Source organism: Lissotriton helveticus, chromosome 9 (assembly GCF_964261635.1).
Source record: "Lissotriton helveticus chromosome 9, aLisHel1.1, whole genome shotgun sequence".
In the NCBI taxonomy this organism is placed as follows: Eukaryota; Metazoa; Chordata; class Amphibia; order Caudata; family Salamandridae; genus Lissotriton; species Lissotriton helveticus.
The window spans coordinates 1,099,164,829-1,099,184,231 of NC_136070.1; the positions used below are offsets into that span (position 1 = coordinate 1,099,164,829).

The 19,403-nt window shown below is 43.1% G+C and overlaps 1 protein-coding gene across 3 annotated transcripts in view; it reads right to left on the minus strand.

Moving 5' to 3' along the window:
• CFAP20DC (CFAP20 domain containing) overlaps positions 1-19,403 on the minus strand; it is a 1,807,766-nt gene that overhangs the window by 1,071,104 nt on the left and 717,259 nt on the right. For all 3 annotated transcript variants that reach the window (XM_078661515.1, XM_078661514.1, XM_078661516.1), the window contains exon 8: positions 8,758-8,888. In XM_078661515.1, coding sequence (XP_078517641.1) covers positions 8,758-8,888 — 131 coding nt within the window. The remainder of the gene's footprint in view (positions 1-8,757; positions 8,889-19,403) is intronic.

Genomic DNA, 19,403 nt, shown 5'->3' on the forward strand with positions numbered 1-19,403 from the left:
TCCTTTTTTCCACTTTCTTTCTTGCCTTCTTTATTTCTTTCCTTTCCTTGCCTTCCTCTTTCTTTTTTCTTTCTTTCTTTCTTCACTGCCTTTTTTCCCAAATGCAAAAGGGCAGACAGCCATTGCCATACCGACTGGCTTTTTAAGTCGGTGTTAGCCAAGACCTTTTGATTTTACTAAAATTATATGTATAACATAGTTTCTTATCGGAGTTTTTAGCCAAACTTCGTTCATTAGGTTGTGATTCTGTCTTTAACATTTTAATTCCACCCACTCCAGCATGTATCAAGGGGCAATGTGTCAGCCCACTTCAGCCATTGTCAGACTTCACAATGAGTTACAGCTGGCTGGACTTTCGAAAGGAGCACATCAACACGCAAAGTAGTTCCATTAAGGGTCAGGAAATAATACGGCAATGTGTGCTTTTTTGAAACCAAAACAACATTTTTGCCTTTAGTCAATGCTTTTGTATAAATTGATGAGGGTCTGGCAGCTTCCCAAACAATAAAGTTTTGCAAAAACTGTGCCTAACAAAATATCTGGCAGACAATGCCAGAACTATCAGCTTTGCCAAAGCTTATTTTTTAGAAGTAGGCCTAATGCTAGGTGTACCAGCTTGCGCTGTGAAGCATCTTAACTTGCTTTCTGGATGTACATGGGGGAACTTCTTTTTTAACGTTACATATCCGATTTTAACTTGAAGGAGATGTGCAAAACATTTTCGAACAATTTATAGCTGATTTACCAATGTGAACAAATATGTCACAATTTGAATTCAGTTACGAAGCAGAGGACATGCAGCTGGAAACTGATTAGCAAACCCCAGCTGCTCCACACCTCAAATACCAGTTCTCAGAATCCAAAAATAAAAAAATTATTTATTGAGGAGGAACAAAGCAAAAAGATTAATTTCCTATAAGCAGTTGGTTAAGTTGACACATTTAGAGGGCACGCACGTCAATTTGCCCTTGCTTTCATGGCTGTACAGAGAAAAGATGGACCAAAATGTGTAAGGTAGCTGCCTAAAATTACCAGACTATAGAAGATATAGAAGACTTCCCTGTCTAGCTAGGAAAGCGTGTTATATTACACGCTTTCCTAGCTAGACAGGGAAGTCTCTGGCTCTCCCCCTAACACCACTTACACATCATGGTTCGACATTGAAAAGGAGCTTGCAAAACTGCTCTCCCTCACTTCTTTTATTGCCACTAAGAAAATACTAACGGACCACTCAGCAATCATACCCTCAAGCACAGCACAGGGACTTCATAAAATGGAAAACAAACTCCATAACAAAATGCGATATTCAACCCTTGCCTCACTATGGAGACATTGGTACCCCTCCCAATACTTTACCCTTTTCCCAATTTAAATTTAAATTAGACCTAAATGACTTAGGGCCAGATTTAAAACCCTTTTTTTGCTACCGCAAACGGGAGATCCTCCTGTCTGCGATCACAAAAAGGGTAACTGCATGTACAAATGCTATTTTGCGAGTCCCTGACTCACAAAATAGCATTTGCGACTCCCGCTTTTAGGAAGGGTTCTCCCTTCCTAATAGCGAGCTACCATGCTATGTAAAATTATTTTGTGACCGCATTTGCACCCACAAAACACTCGCAGAGTCCTAGGGACCACTGCCTGCCCTTAAAAAATTAAACTGAAAAGTTTTATTTTTATTTTTTAAATGAATCCCGTTTTTAAATGAATCCCGTTTTCCTAAAAAAGACTGCTTTATTTAAAAGCAGTCCCAGACATTGTGATCTGCTGACAACAGCAGGCCTCCATCCAGGGAGCAGTTCTAACAAGCGCAGATGGAGTGCCCTACTCTTATTGGTTTGTGGCAACAGGCTGCAAACCAGGCAGCAGGTGACCAGTCTGAATCACATCTTATTTACGGGAAGATGGATTGTTGTACAGTGAGCCTAAGGTCGCTGAGACCGGTGCAGCCCATGTGCTGGTGGTACCAGAGTGCTTTAGGACCATCCTACTGGCTCTGGCTCATGATGTGCCTCTCGCAGGACATTTGGGTGCGACAATACCTTTCAGAGGCTTGTCACCCACTTTTACTGGCCAAAATGGGAAGGCAGCGTTGAGACACACTGTAGGTCTTGTCAGACTTGCCAGGCAAGTCGCAAGAGAGGAGGGAAGTGTAAGGTTCCCCTCTAACCCTTTCTTGTGGTGAGTACCCCTTTCGAGCGGGTGGGCATTGATATTGTGGGGCCACTGGAACCCAAGACAGCGTTAGGCAACAAGTTCATCTTGGTCTTGGTGGACCATGCCACCCGGTACCCGGAAGCTGTCCCTCTCCGGACAATCACAGCCCCGTGGTGGGCCATGCATTGATGGGGATCTTTTCCCATGTGGGGTTCCCCAGAGAGAGGCGCTCTCGGACTGCAGTACAACCTTCATTTCGAAGTGCATGAAATCCTTGTGGGAGGAGTGTGGTGTGGCATACAAGTGCACCACTACTTACCACCCTCAAGGGAATGGGTTGGTTGAGAGATTCAACCGAACGCTGACAGGCATGATCAAGGGACTTGCAGAACCCATGAGACAGAAGTGGGGCGTCTTATTGCCTTGCCTGTTGTTTGCATACTGGTAGGTACAGCAGAAGTCCTTAGGGTTCAGTCCCTTTGAACTGCTGTATGGGCACCCTGTGAGTAGACCTTTGAGTCTGGTGAAGGAGGGCTGGGACAGAACTCCTGGTAAGACCCCACAAGATGTGTTCAGCTATGTGCTAGCCTTCAGAAACCAGACTCAACGCTTCAGGAAACTCGCTCAGGCGAACCTGGAAGCTAGCCAGGAAGAAATGAAAAGATGGTATGACCAGAATGCTACTCTGGTCGAATTTCAGCCTGGCTGGAAAGTGTGGGTGATGGCACCAGTGGAGCCTTGTGCGCTCCAAGATAGGTGGACTGGTCCATATGAGGTAGTGGAGCGCAAGAGTGAGGTGACCTATTTGGTTGACTTGCAGAATCTTAGGAACCCGTTGAGGGTCCTGCACATGAACAGCCTCAGGCCACACTTTGAGAGGTCTGAAGTGACTTTGCTCCTTGCAACAGATGATGGAATGGAGTAGGGGAGTGAGCCGCTTCCTGACCTCCTGCCAGCAAAGGAACATGATGAGTCAGTGGATGGGGTAAATGGCTTGCATATACTGACCCCAGAGCAGCAGAGGGACTGTAGCAAGGTGTTGGGACAGTTCGCCTCCCAGTTCTCCCTGACACCAGGAGTCACCAATTGGTGCATCCATGATGTGGACACTGGAGACAGTCTACTTGTGAAGCAGAAATTTTACAGGGTAGCTGACAGTCAGGGCCAGCATCAAGGAAGACGTTTCCAAGATATTGGCGTTAGTGGTGACAGAGCCCTCCAGCAGCCCCTGGTGCCTAAAGATTCTGCACCCGGTGCCACTCCAGAACTTCGGTTCTGTGTGACTACCGTAGGCTCAATGCGGTCACCAAGAATGACGCGCACCCCATCCCCAGAGCTGATGAGCTTCTTGATCGGTTAGGGGCTGCCCAGGACCTCAGTACATTTGATTTAACATCTGGGTACTGGCAGATTGCCTTAACCGATGGGGCCAAAGAGAGGTCAGCGTTTTCAACACCAGAGGAGCACTACCAGTTCTGGGTTATGCCCTTCGGATTGAAGAACACCCCTGCCACCATCCAGCGGCTGGTTAACCATGTACTGTCCGGGCTGGAGGAAGTCAGTTCTGCCTACCTGGATGACATTGCTGTGTTCAGCTCCAGTTGGGGGCAACATTTGCAACACCTCTGCGAAGTGTTGAAGGCTCTGCAAAGGGTAAGCCTCACTATCAAGGCAAGTAAGTGCCAGATAGGGCAGGAATCTGTGGTGTACTTGGCACACCAGGTAGAGAGCGGCCAGGTGGCACCCCTACAAGCGAATATTGACACCATTCTGGCTTGGGAGCCCTGTAGGACCCAGACAGAGGTGATAGCATTTTTTGGTCTCACCGGGTGGTACAGAAGGTTTGTCAAGGGGTATGGCACCAATGCTGCCCCCTTGACAGAGCCGACTTCAAGGAAGCAGCCCAGGAAGGTCATCTGGACTGATGCCTGCCAGACCGGTTTTGATGCACTGAAATCTGCCATGTGCACGGCGCCCATGCTTAAGGCACCTAACTTCTCTAAAGAATTTGTTGTGCAGACAGATGCTTCATAGCATGGTGTGGGAGCCGAACTCTCACAATTGAACGACGAGGGCTTGGACCAAGCTGTAGCTTTCATCAGTAGGAGGCTACTTCCCAGGAAACAGAGGTGGAGTGCTATTGAAAAGGAAGCTTTTGATGTGGTCTGGGCGCTGAAGAAGCTAAGGCCCTACTTGTTTGGGACTCACTTCCGGGTTCAGACAGACCACAGGCCCCTCAGATGGTTGATGCAGATGAGGGGTGAAAACCCAAAGCTTTTAAGGTGGTCCATCTCCGTACAGGGAATGGACTTTATGGTGGAATACCGCCCAGGTGCAGAACACACCAATGCTGATGGTCTGCCCAGATTCTTCCGCCTTAGTGATGAGAATTCCCAAGAGGGTGGGTAGTTCTCCCCACTTTTCAGCTGGAGGGGACACGTGTAGAGCTGGCATCCTTGGCGTGGTTTCCCCAGACTTTTTGTCTGTACCTCCTGTGTTTTTCATGCTGTGCTGGCTTAGGTGCTTTGGGCACTTTGACACTGCTGATCAGTGTCAACGTTCAAGTGCTTCCTGTATAAATTGATATTGTGATTGGCTCTCCCTGGTTGGCTTATTTGCTTTACCAGTAGGTCCCTAGTAAAGCGCACTGAGTGTGCTAGGGCTGGTAAATCAAATGCTACTAGTGGGCTTGCAGCACTGAATGTGCAACCCACATGAGGAGCCCTGAAAAGATGCCTCAGGCCTGCAACCGCAGTGCCTGTGCGCAGTTTCTTAACTGCCATGGCGACCTGGCAAGTGCACCCACTTGCCAGGCCCTACCCTTTCTTTTTGCTTACACATAGGACACCCTATGGTAGGCCCAAGGTACCCCCCTGGGCAGGGTGCAGTGTATGTGAAAGGTAATACAGGTACTGGAGTGTGTAACATGTCCTGATAGTGGAATACTGCAAATTCCGTTGCTCACTATTGAAAGGCTATCTTGACCCATAGGACAGAATGGGGAACGCTTTGTAACATTTTACAAGCATATGTTCACATAGGGATGAAATTGAAAAATGGAGTTTGGTATGCCTGAACTCAGAATTTAATAACACATTTTTTTAATAAAGATGGATTTTTAAATTATGTGTTTGAAAATAGCACTTTTAGAAAGTGGCTATTTTCTTGTTCAACCATCCTGTGTGCCTCTGCCTGTTTGTGGATTGACTGTCTGATTTCAGTGTGACAGAGACAGAGGATGTGCATTCCCTGCAGACAGCCTCTGGGGGGTTGAGATGTGCTGGCCCTTCCTGGATGACCAAGCTCTGAGCTGAATAGACCCTAGCTGCATACAGAGTGGTGGGAGGAGATTTACCCTGCACTTTAATGAAGCCTGTCTCCCTTGCACAATGCTGTCTCCAACTCCTGCGGTCATGCTGCACTAGTGAAGGCAGAACTGGTTTGAACTGGGCTCAGAGCTCCCCACACAAAGAGAATAAAGACATTTTGGGGTATGAGTATAAGACCCAGAACCCCAGACTTCAGACTACTTTGTGAATCAAGAGGAACATTTGCCAAGGATAAGAGCTGGAGAGACTGGAGGAGGAGTGCTGCCCCTTTGCTGTGTGCTGCCTGGGGCTGTCCTGCATTATCTGATTCTGCCAAGGAAAGGAAAGGGAATTTGCTGTGTGCTGTGTCCACCTCCTGCTTGAGAGGAGTCTCCAAAAGCCTGCGTGTGCTGGCCTCCTGTTGTAGGAAATTCAAGGACATCACATTTTCCAAGTGATCTCCCCCATCTGCACTGTGGACGGATTGCTATAGTGTGCTGTGTTTCACTGTGGGCTGATAAGCGCTGGGAGCCAGATCGCGCTCCCTATGAAGAAGAGGCTATGTAACTTGTTACAGTGAAGTGATTACGGGGGCATAGTCTCGTCAGCTGTGACGTCGTACAGGGGTCTGTTTCACCTGTTGCAGTGAAGTGATTACAGGGGCATACTATTTTCATTGATATCAAATTGGGGCCTGTTTTACTTATTTACGCCATTATTGAGCTCGGGCATTGCACGGGGGCACCGCTCTGTGGGGACTGTGAATATTGGAGCCTGAACCTTTGGTGGGACACGGTCTAATCATTCAGTGGCAGATAAGATCTTTGTGAGGATACCAGGACATTCATGCTCCGTGGGATTCAGGACAAGAACTGCACCCCGGCTACCCAACACAGTTTGCCCTTACTTAGTGGCTCATGGAAGTTATTATATCTCTGGCCCCCAGTACAAGGAACAGCTCTTTGATAATGTGACTTATGGAACTATTGCATTCTTTTTAAAAGCAACATAAAGGATATATTTTTTTTTACATACCTCAGTGTGAAGTGTCCTTTGTGGTGGGTCTAAGGTGAAATTGGTGCGTGCATGAGTGTGTGGTGTGCAAACGCTTAACACATTGCATCTGGTATAAGCCTGATTGCTCTGCCAAGCTACCAAGGGGGTGAGCAGGAGTTATCTTCAGCGTGTAACTCCCCTACCCTGACTAGAGGGGTGGCTTATGACTGGCTTAGACGTGTGCCCTGGCTAACAAGGAACTCCATTTCTAACAATATTTGAACTTGTTTTCTCTGTATATGTACCTTATCTGTACTCTTTTGCTTATATAAAATCTTAATAAAAATAATTTTGAAACTAAAAACAAAAAGTGTAAGGTAACCGTCCTAATTTGAATATACATAACTAAATATCTACTGATGGACCAGCAAGCTCAGGGTGAAAAATGAAACTCAAACCTTTGCTAACTCCATGTAAGAATTGTGCTCTGCTCTGGCACTCCGAAGCACAATAATTGTTCTTCTCATTCCAATGTGTGCCCTCTGCTAATTCTCTCACATTTTCTCTGCTTAAAGGCAAACGTAAAAATGTGGTGGAGAAAGTGAAGGAGGACATTGTTTACCAGTGACAATATTTTTTAAGAGATCAAATAGGAGCACTAGAGATGAGGAGACTCAGCTGAGTCAGGCCAGCCTACTTCGAGGTTGTAGTGGCACACAGGCAGGTGCAATGCCTCAACTCATCTGAGGCATCAGGCAGAATCCGCTGGTGGTGTGCTAAGCTTGGGATTGTCTTTGAAAGCCTTCGGTAATAACTGTGTTTTTCGGGGGAATAGGGCCTGTATCCTTGCTTGAAACTGCCCTTTCTGTCAAGGACTAAAAGAGAAATCCAAAGGTGACGTTTCACATGCATACATTACTGTGTAAGTTACAAGTGTCAGATCGAAAGGTAAAAATGTCCCAGGTATATGACACACATAGAACACACTCTGCTTGCCGTAATTGTCATTATAGCATGCATTTAAAAACGTTTGATTTCACCATGATTACATTACATCCAACCGACCGGAAGCAGCCTAAAGATAGGATAATGGTGCTATTCTAAGTACTCAAATAAATAAATGCATACATATATAGGGATATGTTGGAAATTGTTATGATTAGAGTTTGCAAGCAGCACACATCTTTGTTAAAGTCACACCTATACCTATGAAAATCAAGGATTTAGGATAATGCACTAAGCCCTAAGGGTAAACATTTGCTATGAATTAAAGGGGTGTGAAACACTGATTACACAGTAATTTTTAAACATCCCTGTAATTTGCCACCCAGCTCTGTAAACAGCACCCCCATGCCTCAGTTTTCTTCTTGGCAAAATGGTGGTGTAGGTTTGTCTCTTATTATCAACTGAATGATTGCTCCACTTTTTACTACACTAAGGGCCTCATTCAAACATCGATGGATGGGGTTAGTGTTGTCAGGGTGACAAAGTAAATTACCAAGTCTGCCTGGCGGAGTTCCCGTCTGCAAAGTTTTGAAATGTCTGCAAGCCCAGCGGACATTTCAAGCATTGGCAGGAAACACCCACACAGCGGTTATTTGCCAATGCACTGCACGTTTCATGGACAGCTCCATCAACATGATGGAGGCGTACGTCAAAATTACATTTCTTATATTTTCATTTTGATAATAAAACCGTGCCCCCTCACCATGGGAGCTTCCTCCCAAGATGAAGGGGGCATTGAGCACTTTTCATGCCCCCTACTGGCAGGTTTTTCCTGACAGTGACGGGCATTTAAATTCAGCTGTAAGTCCACCTAGCTAAATTAGGTGGGCGGACCACTGGTGTAACGAAAATTTAGGGGGCCTCCCTGCACGGTACGAAGAGGGGCCCCCTCCAGGTTCAATCAGGAGCTCTCTGGCCAGAATGCTATGCCGAGGGGCCCCCCTAGAGCTTGGGGCCCCCCGCACCGCGGGGGCTGCGGGGCCTGTGTTACGCCACTGGGGCGGACATGCAGCCAAACCTCAGACGACCCAACAGAATAAGGGTTTTGCCATGGCAGACAATAGTCTCCACCGAGGACAAACTGTGGTCCAACCGGATCTAAATCTAGTGTGTGGACTATTATGTTGGCAGGGAGGGAAGTCTGTTGACATTGCACCAACATGTAAATCAGGCCCTATGTTTTGTTCATGAACAGTGCATGTTTCCCCATGTTTATATGCATGTGCTATGGAAACGCCTCTCGTAAGCAGACAAGTTAACAAATAAAAATATGTTCAAACTGTTGCCGTACTTCAGATGATGTTCTTACACTTCTGCCAGAGGAAGGAGGTGGTCCAACGACTTTAGACCCAAATGCGATGTGTGTTACATCTTGACTCTTACAGTTCCGAGAGCTTCCTGGCACTCTATTGGTCATCTGATCTGCAAAGAAAGGGAAAGGAAGATCTATTTAAACAGGCTATTTAAAAAAACACAACAAAATACCATATAGCAGAGCGTCAGAACAGAAAAGTATTACCAATATCTGTTGTGAAACCATAAATAGACTGAGGAATGGCTTGAAATAAGTCATAGTATGACATCACCTGTGAGTTTAGGCAGAAGTGACTAAGTATACTGCCTGGATTTATCAACCTTTTACTCTCAAAATAATGTAAAGTGAAGAAGGACGTCTTGGCATCAGACACCGCCCGACTCAGGCAACTGTGGGTCAGGAGAAGCGTGCAAGTGGTCAGGAGGCCCGAAACTCCAAATGAAACCATACCATGAATGTATATCATAATACCAAGTATTAGTACAGGGCCTGCACATCCCCAAGGAGCTCTCTTGGTGCTATTGATTGGCATAGATCAAGCTGACGTTTGCATGATTAAAATCAGGTGTGCATGGAATGGGCTGCAAACCTGAGGTTGTAACATTTGTAACCCAGATTATTAAAAACCTTCAAAGAGGCTAAATGACTAAGCAAAGTATCATCAACCAAAGACAATTCTGAATATATATCCATCACTGCATAAAATCTAGTAAATGCTTTTACCGAGTTCAAGATTAGGACTAGTGGTAGGTGTTGTGTTTTAAACATCACGAGTATGGTGGTCCCTCATTCAGCTGAAGCATGTTGCATGGAGAAACAGGATGTAGCTGGTTTACTGATGCAGGCTGCATTTGAGGGGGCACACTGATCTCTTGCACTCAGAGTCTCAGCCATCAAACACATCCACCAATCAGTGCAAGATTATGGAAATACAAAAAACATGACTGTCTGTATAGTACTGGCATTCGGGATTCTAAACTCTCAGAGACATTACTTAAGCAAATTAGAAGAGCGGCTTCAGAAATCAGAGGAAAAACATTTCCAAGTAAGCACAGAGTAAATTAATTTAGAACAGTTGAAGGCGCATATGTATAATATTTGGGCAACAAAGGTTGTGATAGTTATGGCCTGTGGAAGAATTCTGGCGGAGTATGATCTCTCAGAGAGGGGAGTTCAGTGCTTAGAAAAGAAAAGAATACATTCACATAGTTCATTATGTAACATGACTGATCATTCATATCATTCATTCATTTACTCGTTCAACAAAAATGTGGATGCTGTCTACTGGGCATAATCTCCCAGCAGGACATTTTATGTCAAAAAACTTTCACTAATTTAAGCCAATGTAGACAATGCTTGACAACCCGAAATTAAAAAAAAAAGCTCCCTACTTCTAAGGGCACTTTTAAAAACCACAAAATCTTTGGCCAGTAATGGCCATAACATGGTGACTTTTTGCAGTCTTGCAAACTGCCTCATTACCTGGATTGCCCCATATTGATGAATCATTGCTTTCAAAGATGGGCTTGCTACAGAACAGTAATGTCATATCGTTTAGGTAGTTTGGTCTGTCACTCTTGTTTACTTTTTTTCCTCAATGTCGATTTGCAATCTATTCTTACTTATTCGTGTCATTACCGAAGTCTCTGTGTGTTTCTGCTTCTTATAATGATTTTAGTGTGGCAGGAGCTAACTATGCCTCCAGTCTTTAATCTGCACGGTCTTTAACACTTCTCCTGAAATCAGTAAGTCCTCTTTAACGGCAGCTGTTCGGTTAATTAAGTTCTTCTAAATATGTTTATTTCCTAGCACTAACTAGTTACTAGCTTTTTCGCGTATTAAGTTTTAAGATTTCATTAATGTCCAATGTTGCACAGAGTCATATTTCAAGGTATAGTCTTGATCACCTGATGCACATTTTTTTACATTTGACATTCAAAAGAGAATCTACGGCGACTGGGCTTCCTTGATATGCTTCATTGAGCAGGTTCGCATGCTGTGGGACTGTGTCTGTAAACTCTAAACTGAAAGTACATTGCAAATTATTCTACAGCTGGAAGCAATATCCATGTAATTCCAATTCTTATTTGGACCAATGACAGGTCTGAGTGTGTTTCTCTTTCTTTAAGAACATTCCATTGATGGGTACCTCCAGCCCGACGGAAGGCCCCCCCCATACTCCAGAGCCCTACAGCATGGTTTGAAATGCTGCCTATTTCACACAAAGCAGATTGTAATTTCTTGATGGCTCCAGCGTAGAGGCACGCGAACCAACAAATACCAGGAAGAGCCGCTCCAATGGTCTGGCTCGGCTCCAAGAGCCCTTGCACTAGCCGAGCCCTGAAAATATTTTGCATGTAAATCATACAATAAATATCATATTCAAATAAGATACATTGTCTTCAAATGAAGAAAACAGTGTATTTCTTTGCTTGAAGACGCGTTTCACCTTAGTACATCAGATTCTATCATTGCATTGAGAGGCATATATTATAAGTGAGTAGAAGAGTTTTTAAACAATACAATATACAAATTCATGCCACGCCTCCCCATCATGATGGCTATGATCTAATGAACTAAGAGGCAAATTAGTTGTCATGCATACTCTATATGTGGCCTAGTTTGTTGATGACCAGACTATTTGACAAACACAAGTTACTTTACAGCACACATCTTGAGCTCATATATTAGAAGGTTCTTATCATATGTGATAACAATGTGATAGTGAAAAAAATGAGGCTGAGTAAAACAAAAAATTTGCCTAGGATTACAAAATTTGGCCAAGTAGGGGAGCCGGAATAGGTCCCAGGTTTTCTGGTTTCACAGTGTGCGATTCAAACACTATTTGCACATCTCTTTCATTCTCATTTTTACATCAAAGATCACTGCTATGTCTTTAACTATTTTTGTGTACACATGAAAGTTTAGTTTGTTTTGGCCTCGGAAGTTCAAACGGACCTGGAACTGAGCCAAAGACAGGGCTCGAGCGTGCCGAGATCTTTCAGTGGCTCACCCATCTCTATTGATTTATTTTTGAGTTTTTATACAGCAGGTGTCGGAGCGCTTTACAATAGAACCAGTTACATTACATAAGGACTTCAGAGTACATGAATTACATAAAAGAGACAAACAGATACCCCCAGATTCATCAATGTCCCGATTTGCGAGTCCTTAATAGCGATTATTAACCTCTTTAACGCCCCGCATTTTCCCCTGCTGTGCTGGAATATGCAAAAACCCATTATTCATGACGAGCTGGGCTCGTCATGAGCGTGCGAGGAGGCTACCTCATGACGAGCCCAGCTCGTAATGAGCGTCGAAGGGGTTAAGGAATCGCTATTAGGGACTCGCAAAACGGGATTCATGTAGAAATCGCACAATTAAATGCGATTTCTACAGCTTCCTTATTTGCGATTCGCTAATTGCGAATCACAAATAAGGAATGACTCCCCATTCATTCCTAAGGCCCATAGGAATGAATGGGGAGTCATTCCTTATTTGCGATTAGCAATTAGCGAATCGCAAATAAGGAAGCTATTTCAAGGGTGCCAGGGTGTCCAAAGGACACCCTGTAGCACCCCTGAAATGCAAATGTACACAGGTGTTGCGCACACACATGTCCAAAGGACATGTGTGTGCGTAACATGCAACTTAGAAAAATGCACTAAAGTGCATTTTTCTAAGTTTTCGCTATTTACCACGAAGTTACACTTCGCGGTAAATAGCGGCCCCATATTGCGAATTCGCAATTTTAAAAAGGTTCATGAATAGCATTTAAGGAATCTCTAATTGAGATTCCTTAAATGTGATTCTTCGCAATTTTGCGCTTTCTGTAATTGCGATTTTTGCATTTGGGATGATGAATCCCAAATGCAAAAATAGTGCTCGCAAAGGGCCGGATTCTCAGAATCTGGCCCATTGCGAGCCGATGTTACAATGATGAATCTGGCCGATAAACTCTAATTCATATAAGAATGGTATTAGGTACATAAGTCTACTACAGATACAAGTGATTAGAGTTACATATATAAACTTTGTAAACTCACATAAGGTTACATTTTAATAAAAGTTGAAGTGAATAGGGTTGGACAAATATATATAACATATTTACACAGCATGATTTTCCCGCCATTGATAGGGTTCTTGCTTTCCGCCGGCCTTCAGGGTGTTGTTGCACTCGGGGATCTTGGCCTGGAGGGATCCTCGAGCTGGTGATGGCCAGATGTCCTCAATGCTTGTTGTCCCAGTTGCCTCAACACTCCTGGGAACTTAAGAATAGTTAACGGTGCAGGGCCAGTTCAGCGCCGCAGGAGGCTGGTAGCTGAGGAGTGCAGGGGTGGGGTCATCATGGCCGCCTCATTCTCTTAAACATGGCTGCTCTCGACCATGCCCTCCCCGGGAGATCTCCGACATGCAAGCAAGCAGAGAGGCAGCGCCAGAACACCCCCGCAGCTCAGGCCTAGCTCGGCATCCCATCTTCTATAATAGATAAGGTGCTGGGGGTGCCATAATGGCAGTGCAATGACAGGTCTGAGTGTGTTTCTCTTTCTTTAAGAACATTCCATTGATGGGTACCTCCAGCCCGACGGAAGGCCCCCCCCATACTCCAGAGCCCTACAGCATGGTTTGAAATGCTGCCTATTTCACACAAACAGTGTAAGGAACTTCAAGCAACCAAAACATCCATTGCAAATAGCTTAAGAAATGTAATATTTTCTTCTGTACAGTGACAGTCATAACGAATCCCAATTTAATCAAATAGGGTGAGTCGAAAATCCTGGAATTAATGGATGAGAAGATCTTCCGGACAGCTCATTTGCCTCATCCTTGCAGAAGGTAGTATCCTCCAGATGAAAAGCGAAGCAAAGACAACTTTAAAAACTGTCAAAAGCCCTTTCCTCCCAAACATTTCTTACACATAGGAGTAGGATATATCAGTCTCTACTATTTCTCCGGATATCTCTTTGTTAGCCCACAAAAATGTCGATATACCAGATATTGTTTGGGCCAGGCAATGCTCACCAAACTACTCAGATATATGCATTGGGTTACTAATAACATTGGTGCTGTTCAATGAATCTGCATAAAACATTCCCCAAAAAGTTCATCCTATTTGGGTTCAGCACAGCAACGTTTGCGCTGATACATCAAGCGCAGTCCTAAAAAAGATGGGGTGTTAACAAAAGTGACATTTCCTGTGTTAGCTACCTTATGAGGATTTGAATTGTTTTTCAGGAAAAATAATAGAAAGAAAAATCAAAAACGACTGGATGAAGGAACTATTTGCTGCATCATCCACTTTGGAGCTACAAAGCCAAATTATGAAGCTTTCTGATTGGCAAGCTACAACTTAAAAGAAAAATGGTAAACCTACCATTACAAGATGTGGGGACACAACATCCATGTTCTAACACAATTGAGGGAGACATGAAAGGACAGAGAGAGCATTCACTAAACCTGGTTCAGGTACTGGAGCTGATTTTGAAGCAGAATTTATGAACCACATGACTGGGTTTACAGGGTGTTCCCTGAGGTCTACAAAGTCAAGTTAAGTTTGCAAGGATTCTTGTTAAACCTACTCTAGTATGTACTGCAAAAGAAAAGCAATGCATGTTTTTAATTTCCTTACAATATGCTTTGCACTTAAAATCTGATTTATAATAATACACATTGTTGCATAAAACACATCTTAAATATTGTATATTATTGCTAAACTAAAAAAATCTTCTTAAAACACTGAGAGAGATAGCTGTAGTCTCAGGCAACCAATGAATAGTAAAAGGATGACACTAAAATGCTTTGAATGTTTCTGTGAGTACTAAAATGCATTAGCGAATCATGCATAGTAAAAATACTTAAGATGTAACATGATTAGAAAGGTCCGATGTTGTAATCTCTCAGTTCACGTGACATTTATAAACGAATCAGCCTTCAGCCTTGTGATTTATAAATTTTACCAGACCACCTCCATGGCAATATAGAACCATATGGGAAACAGCCTTAACCACGCAGTCTAAACTACACTTGGCTAAACAACGCAAGCGTAACCACACAAGTTGAAACCACACATATGCCTTTACCAAGCATATGTGTGGTTTATACATTATTGGTAGTTAGTGCCCTAAACTCGGAACAAATGGGCTGGGGGTGGGAGGTGTTGCAGACTTGGAGGGACTTCCTGCCCAGTCGAGGAATGGTTTGGTGAGTACAATTTCTGGGAGTGGTGGGGTCAGGGAAGGTTTTAGGGTTTTGGGCTCACGGTGGATAGTCAGGGTACTTTATAGGACAGAGAAGCCGGTTTTAGGGCTCAGCGTGGGGGATGGGTACTTTTTACAGCTAGGGTACAGTTTTAGGACGAGTGGTGAGGGGCTGGGCTCAAGGTTTTACGGCTCAGAGCAGGGGGTTCTGGGTCATTTGCAAGGCTAGGGGCTGGGTTTTAGGGCTTAGGGCAGGGGGCTTGGATGTTTTTAGGGTTGCAGTGGGGTTTGTGTTTAGGGCTGGGGACCTTACTTTTTCGGACTCAGGGTGGGGGTCTGGGGTGTTTTGAGGGTTGGCTCGGAGTTGTACTCAGGGCAAGAGGCTGGGTTTTAGGGCTCAGGGCAGGGTATTGGGCATGACCTTGGCCATTTTATGGTGATGTGTACTGCAGTAGACTACCCATGTCAGAAACTATTGGTCTACCTGGTGGATTTCTTGTATTTTTTATGGAATAAATGTATTATAAAAAATACAGGTATTTTGGGAAAATCATATTTAGGGAACAAATAATTATCCACCTAAATTAGTCTTCTCTAGTTTATCTAAATATACATTATTCATCTATAAGCAGTCTTGGTTGGTCGATCTTTGATAATATTAGGTGTTAGACAGTTGTCTTCTTACCTCATCTCATACTTCTTCAGCATTATAACTATATTACCACCCTTATTTAAGTTACTTATGAAAATACTTTTGTCTTCACTCAATGTCCTTGATGCCTCTCTACATGAGCAATTTATTTTTCATATTTTTCCTAATAAATACTTCCTTTTTAGTTTTTGCAAATCAAATCTGTTGTTATCATATCTTGCAAAGTATCAATGGCTTTATATGCCAACTGTGACATACATTTTGAACTCACTCTCAAACTATTGTCCCTGTTCTAATCCATCGCTGTCGCCATTCCATTTAAATTTGTCACAATGTCTCTATTTTCTTTTATGTCTATTTCTTCACTCAGAACAGCCACGGTTAAAGGTGTCTCTATATCACTAATTCTAATTTTAAGATTGGTCGATTGAACTTTTCTCATGCACTTGCTAGTATTTTTATTTTCATTCAATAGATGAGATTTCATCAATTTCAATCAATTTGAAAAGTTTAACATATCAATCATTGTCTGTACATAATCAACGTCATGGTTCGGACAAAAAGAGAGTTACATTTGTAATACTGTAAACTCAACATCATCAGCTCTCTAGGTGGCAAGGTGACCACAGTTTGCATATAATAATCAGAAGTACAAGTTCTCTAAGATGAGGATTGACAACGTACTAGGGTGGTAATTGTTTCTGCTGATTACTCCTTGCAGGAAATGGCTGAAATGAAAGAGGGACTTATGTCCAAACAGCTGTGAGCAAGGCCATAAGGCTGAAACACTATGGTATCATGGTTGTTCCTGAAAAAAATAAATTAATTCACCAGTAGTAGTGGAGTGCCTGTAGTCTCTTCATGCTTTTATGAAGATGTCTCAGTGGATACTTATATTACATTACACTAGTGGCACTAGAGCTAGTGTAGTTATGGTTAGGTCCAACTTTTCATAGGACAGGCATCTTTGATTTTCTTAATAAATGTGTTGCTGTCCAACAAATCTGTACAAAACTTTCCAAAACAAAATTCAGCCATTCGGCTCTTTAATCGAAAGTTGTGCGCTAATCTGTCAACTGGGGGCTAAGAAAAACTGTGATTCTCCATTTTAATTCCCATAGGAAAGTTTGCTCTCCGATACAGAAAGCCAGTTCATTAGAATGACATCAAATTCTGGAACTGAACTTTATCAGAAATTGTACTTTTTGTATGATTTGGTGGACATCCGTTTTTGGGAAATTCGCATTTAAAGAGAAGCACTTGTTGGGCATGAAGGGGCTTAATATTTTTTTTAATTATTATTAGAAAACGTAACCCTAGAGGGTACCGATTCTCTTTCTTTTGTCCCTTCAGCTCCTTCTATCACCTGTTTCTATGTTCTACCACCAAAGGTGCACCCGTTTCCACTGTGCTGTTTCATGATTGGACGAGTGCCTCTCACTGTACAGTGAAGATGCGCTCTTGCGTGATTTGGACCTGCTCATAAACTCCCCAAGTGTTCAGGTAGTGATCTTACTTACATAATTGCGTTTTTGCAATAAGGCAGGGAAGCACATTCGTTCAACTTATAATAGCGAATTAAGGAAATACAGGGCTGCATAGAAATTCTGACTGTAAGATAAACACAAGCTGTCAAGGCAAATGCAGTCATAGTATAGAAAACTGCGGTCTAACAAAATCGATTCATTTCAGCAGATTAACACCAAGCACTTGTTGCACTAATTGATGCCTTTGTAAGGTTTATGGACAGTCTAGCCCTAGACACTGACATCTTTAAAACTCCCTATATAGTGTGTGGCAGATCAGCAAAACGAGTCCGAATTCTCTCAAAGGTAAAATAAACAAGAGGGTTAGTGAGTTTCCTCATCTAGAGATTGCCTTTGATGCACTGAATAGCTGGGCACCTTTCCTATCTAAAGACTGTTTGCGGTTCAAACCAATCTTGTGGTGCTCTACTTACATGTACTTCCAGCGGTGGCAGCAACTCCATTCTGCCCTTGTTGGAAGTGTGCGAGTTAAAGTGCCTCCCCGTGGTGACTTATTGGGCAGGCTTATGAGGATATCATGCCTCCTTTAGGTTGCAGTGAGAGGAGAACTCTTTTTGTGAAGGCTGTTGGGTTTGGTCCCTGGAACCCCAAATTGTTTGATGCATGGAAAACTAAACTTAGTGTATGTTGAGGATACAGTCAGAACTTAATTGTCCCCATATTCCGATGGCTGGCAGTATTGAGTAATGCATTTACATCTCTTGATCAAGACTTGATTGCTCAAATTGTGAGTTTGGCCATAAATTCCTATGCCTTGCCGAGGTTAAGTGCTAGGCCTCGCAATGAGCAGGAGTGAGCGTGCAAAAATTAGGCAGCAATATGTCCTGGGTGCTAAGGAATGTGAAAAAAGGGACGACCCCATGTATACAGGTAACGGTTAAAAGGGCAGGGAAAATACAGCAATACAATTTTTTTATAAAACTTGGCAACCAATTTGATAATACATTCACAATGTACAGATCAAAAGAGCATGTGAATAAACGTACATACTTTATTAATTTCCAAAGATAATATAATAAATCAAGTTTTATCCCTTATATTTGAATGGGGAATAACCACCTCCGAAATTATATTATAGTAATATCTCATAACACAACAATATTCCATAATAATGGAAGTTTATGTCTCTATGAGAGTACAAACAAACAATTCTTAATGTACGCATAATGACAAAGTGAACACACAAACCATGATATACTCAATCTCATATAAAACATTTAAAAGACATGTGGCATGTGTACAAGTTAAAACAGAATTAGCGGCTTAATTCATCATTCAGTGATAATGAATGTTTTTACAAAATAAGTGGCTTAACCGTCCACTAAGCTTAGTGAGATATCTTTCATCCTCGTCTGAGATAATTTCCAGGGCTGCTCATGTGGGTGGAACAACAAATGCTGCAAGTCCCCTAGTAGCATTTAATTTACAGGCCCAGGCACACTCAGTGCACTTTACTAGGGACTTACCAGTAAATCAAATATGCCAATCATAATCACAATTTGCACAGAAAGCATATGCACTTTGGCACTGATCAGCAGTGGTAAAGTGCCCAGAGTCCTATAGCCAACAAAAACAGGGTCAGAAAAATAGGAGGCAAAAGGCAAATAGTTTGGGAAGAAATCTGCAAAACGGGCCAGGCCTAACAATAACCATGAAATGTGACTTCTTCAAATTTGTGTACTGGTCCAGACTGTTCATACAACCTATAAATGTGTCTAAAAGGCGTAGGAGGCTCCTAGTTTTAAGGGCAATAAAAACGCATCATCTCCATATAAAGGTACAGGAATTACTCTTCCACCAACACTGGGAACATCTGCAGCAGTACCCAGAAGCACTTTCTCAAGCCAATTTACAAACAAGAAAAATAAGAATGGGGCAAGAATACAGCTCTGATGAATGCCTTTTCTAACTTCAAAGGTCTGAGTACATTTGCCGTCTCGTCCGTATCTGACCACCCTTGTTAGGCCACTATGTAGATCTCTCATAAAAGATACAAAGGCCTGATCCAGCCCCAAAGACTCCAGCTCAGTCCAGAGCTGATCTCTGTTGACACAGTCTAAAGTTGAGCTGAGGACCATGAATGCCAAGTGGACAGAACCCCCTCTGGCCCTAGTGTACTTGAATGTCAGGAGATGCAGATTTAAATTTTGCTCAATTGTCCCTCTCCCGGGTCTAAACCCGTACTGTAAATCAGAGAATATTTCTTTTTCATTAGCCCAAGTTGTA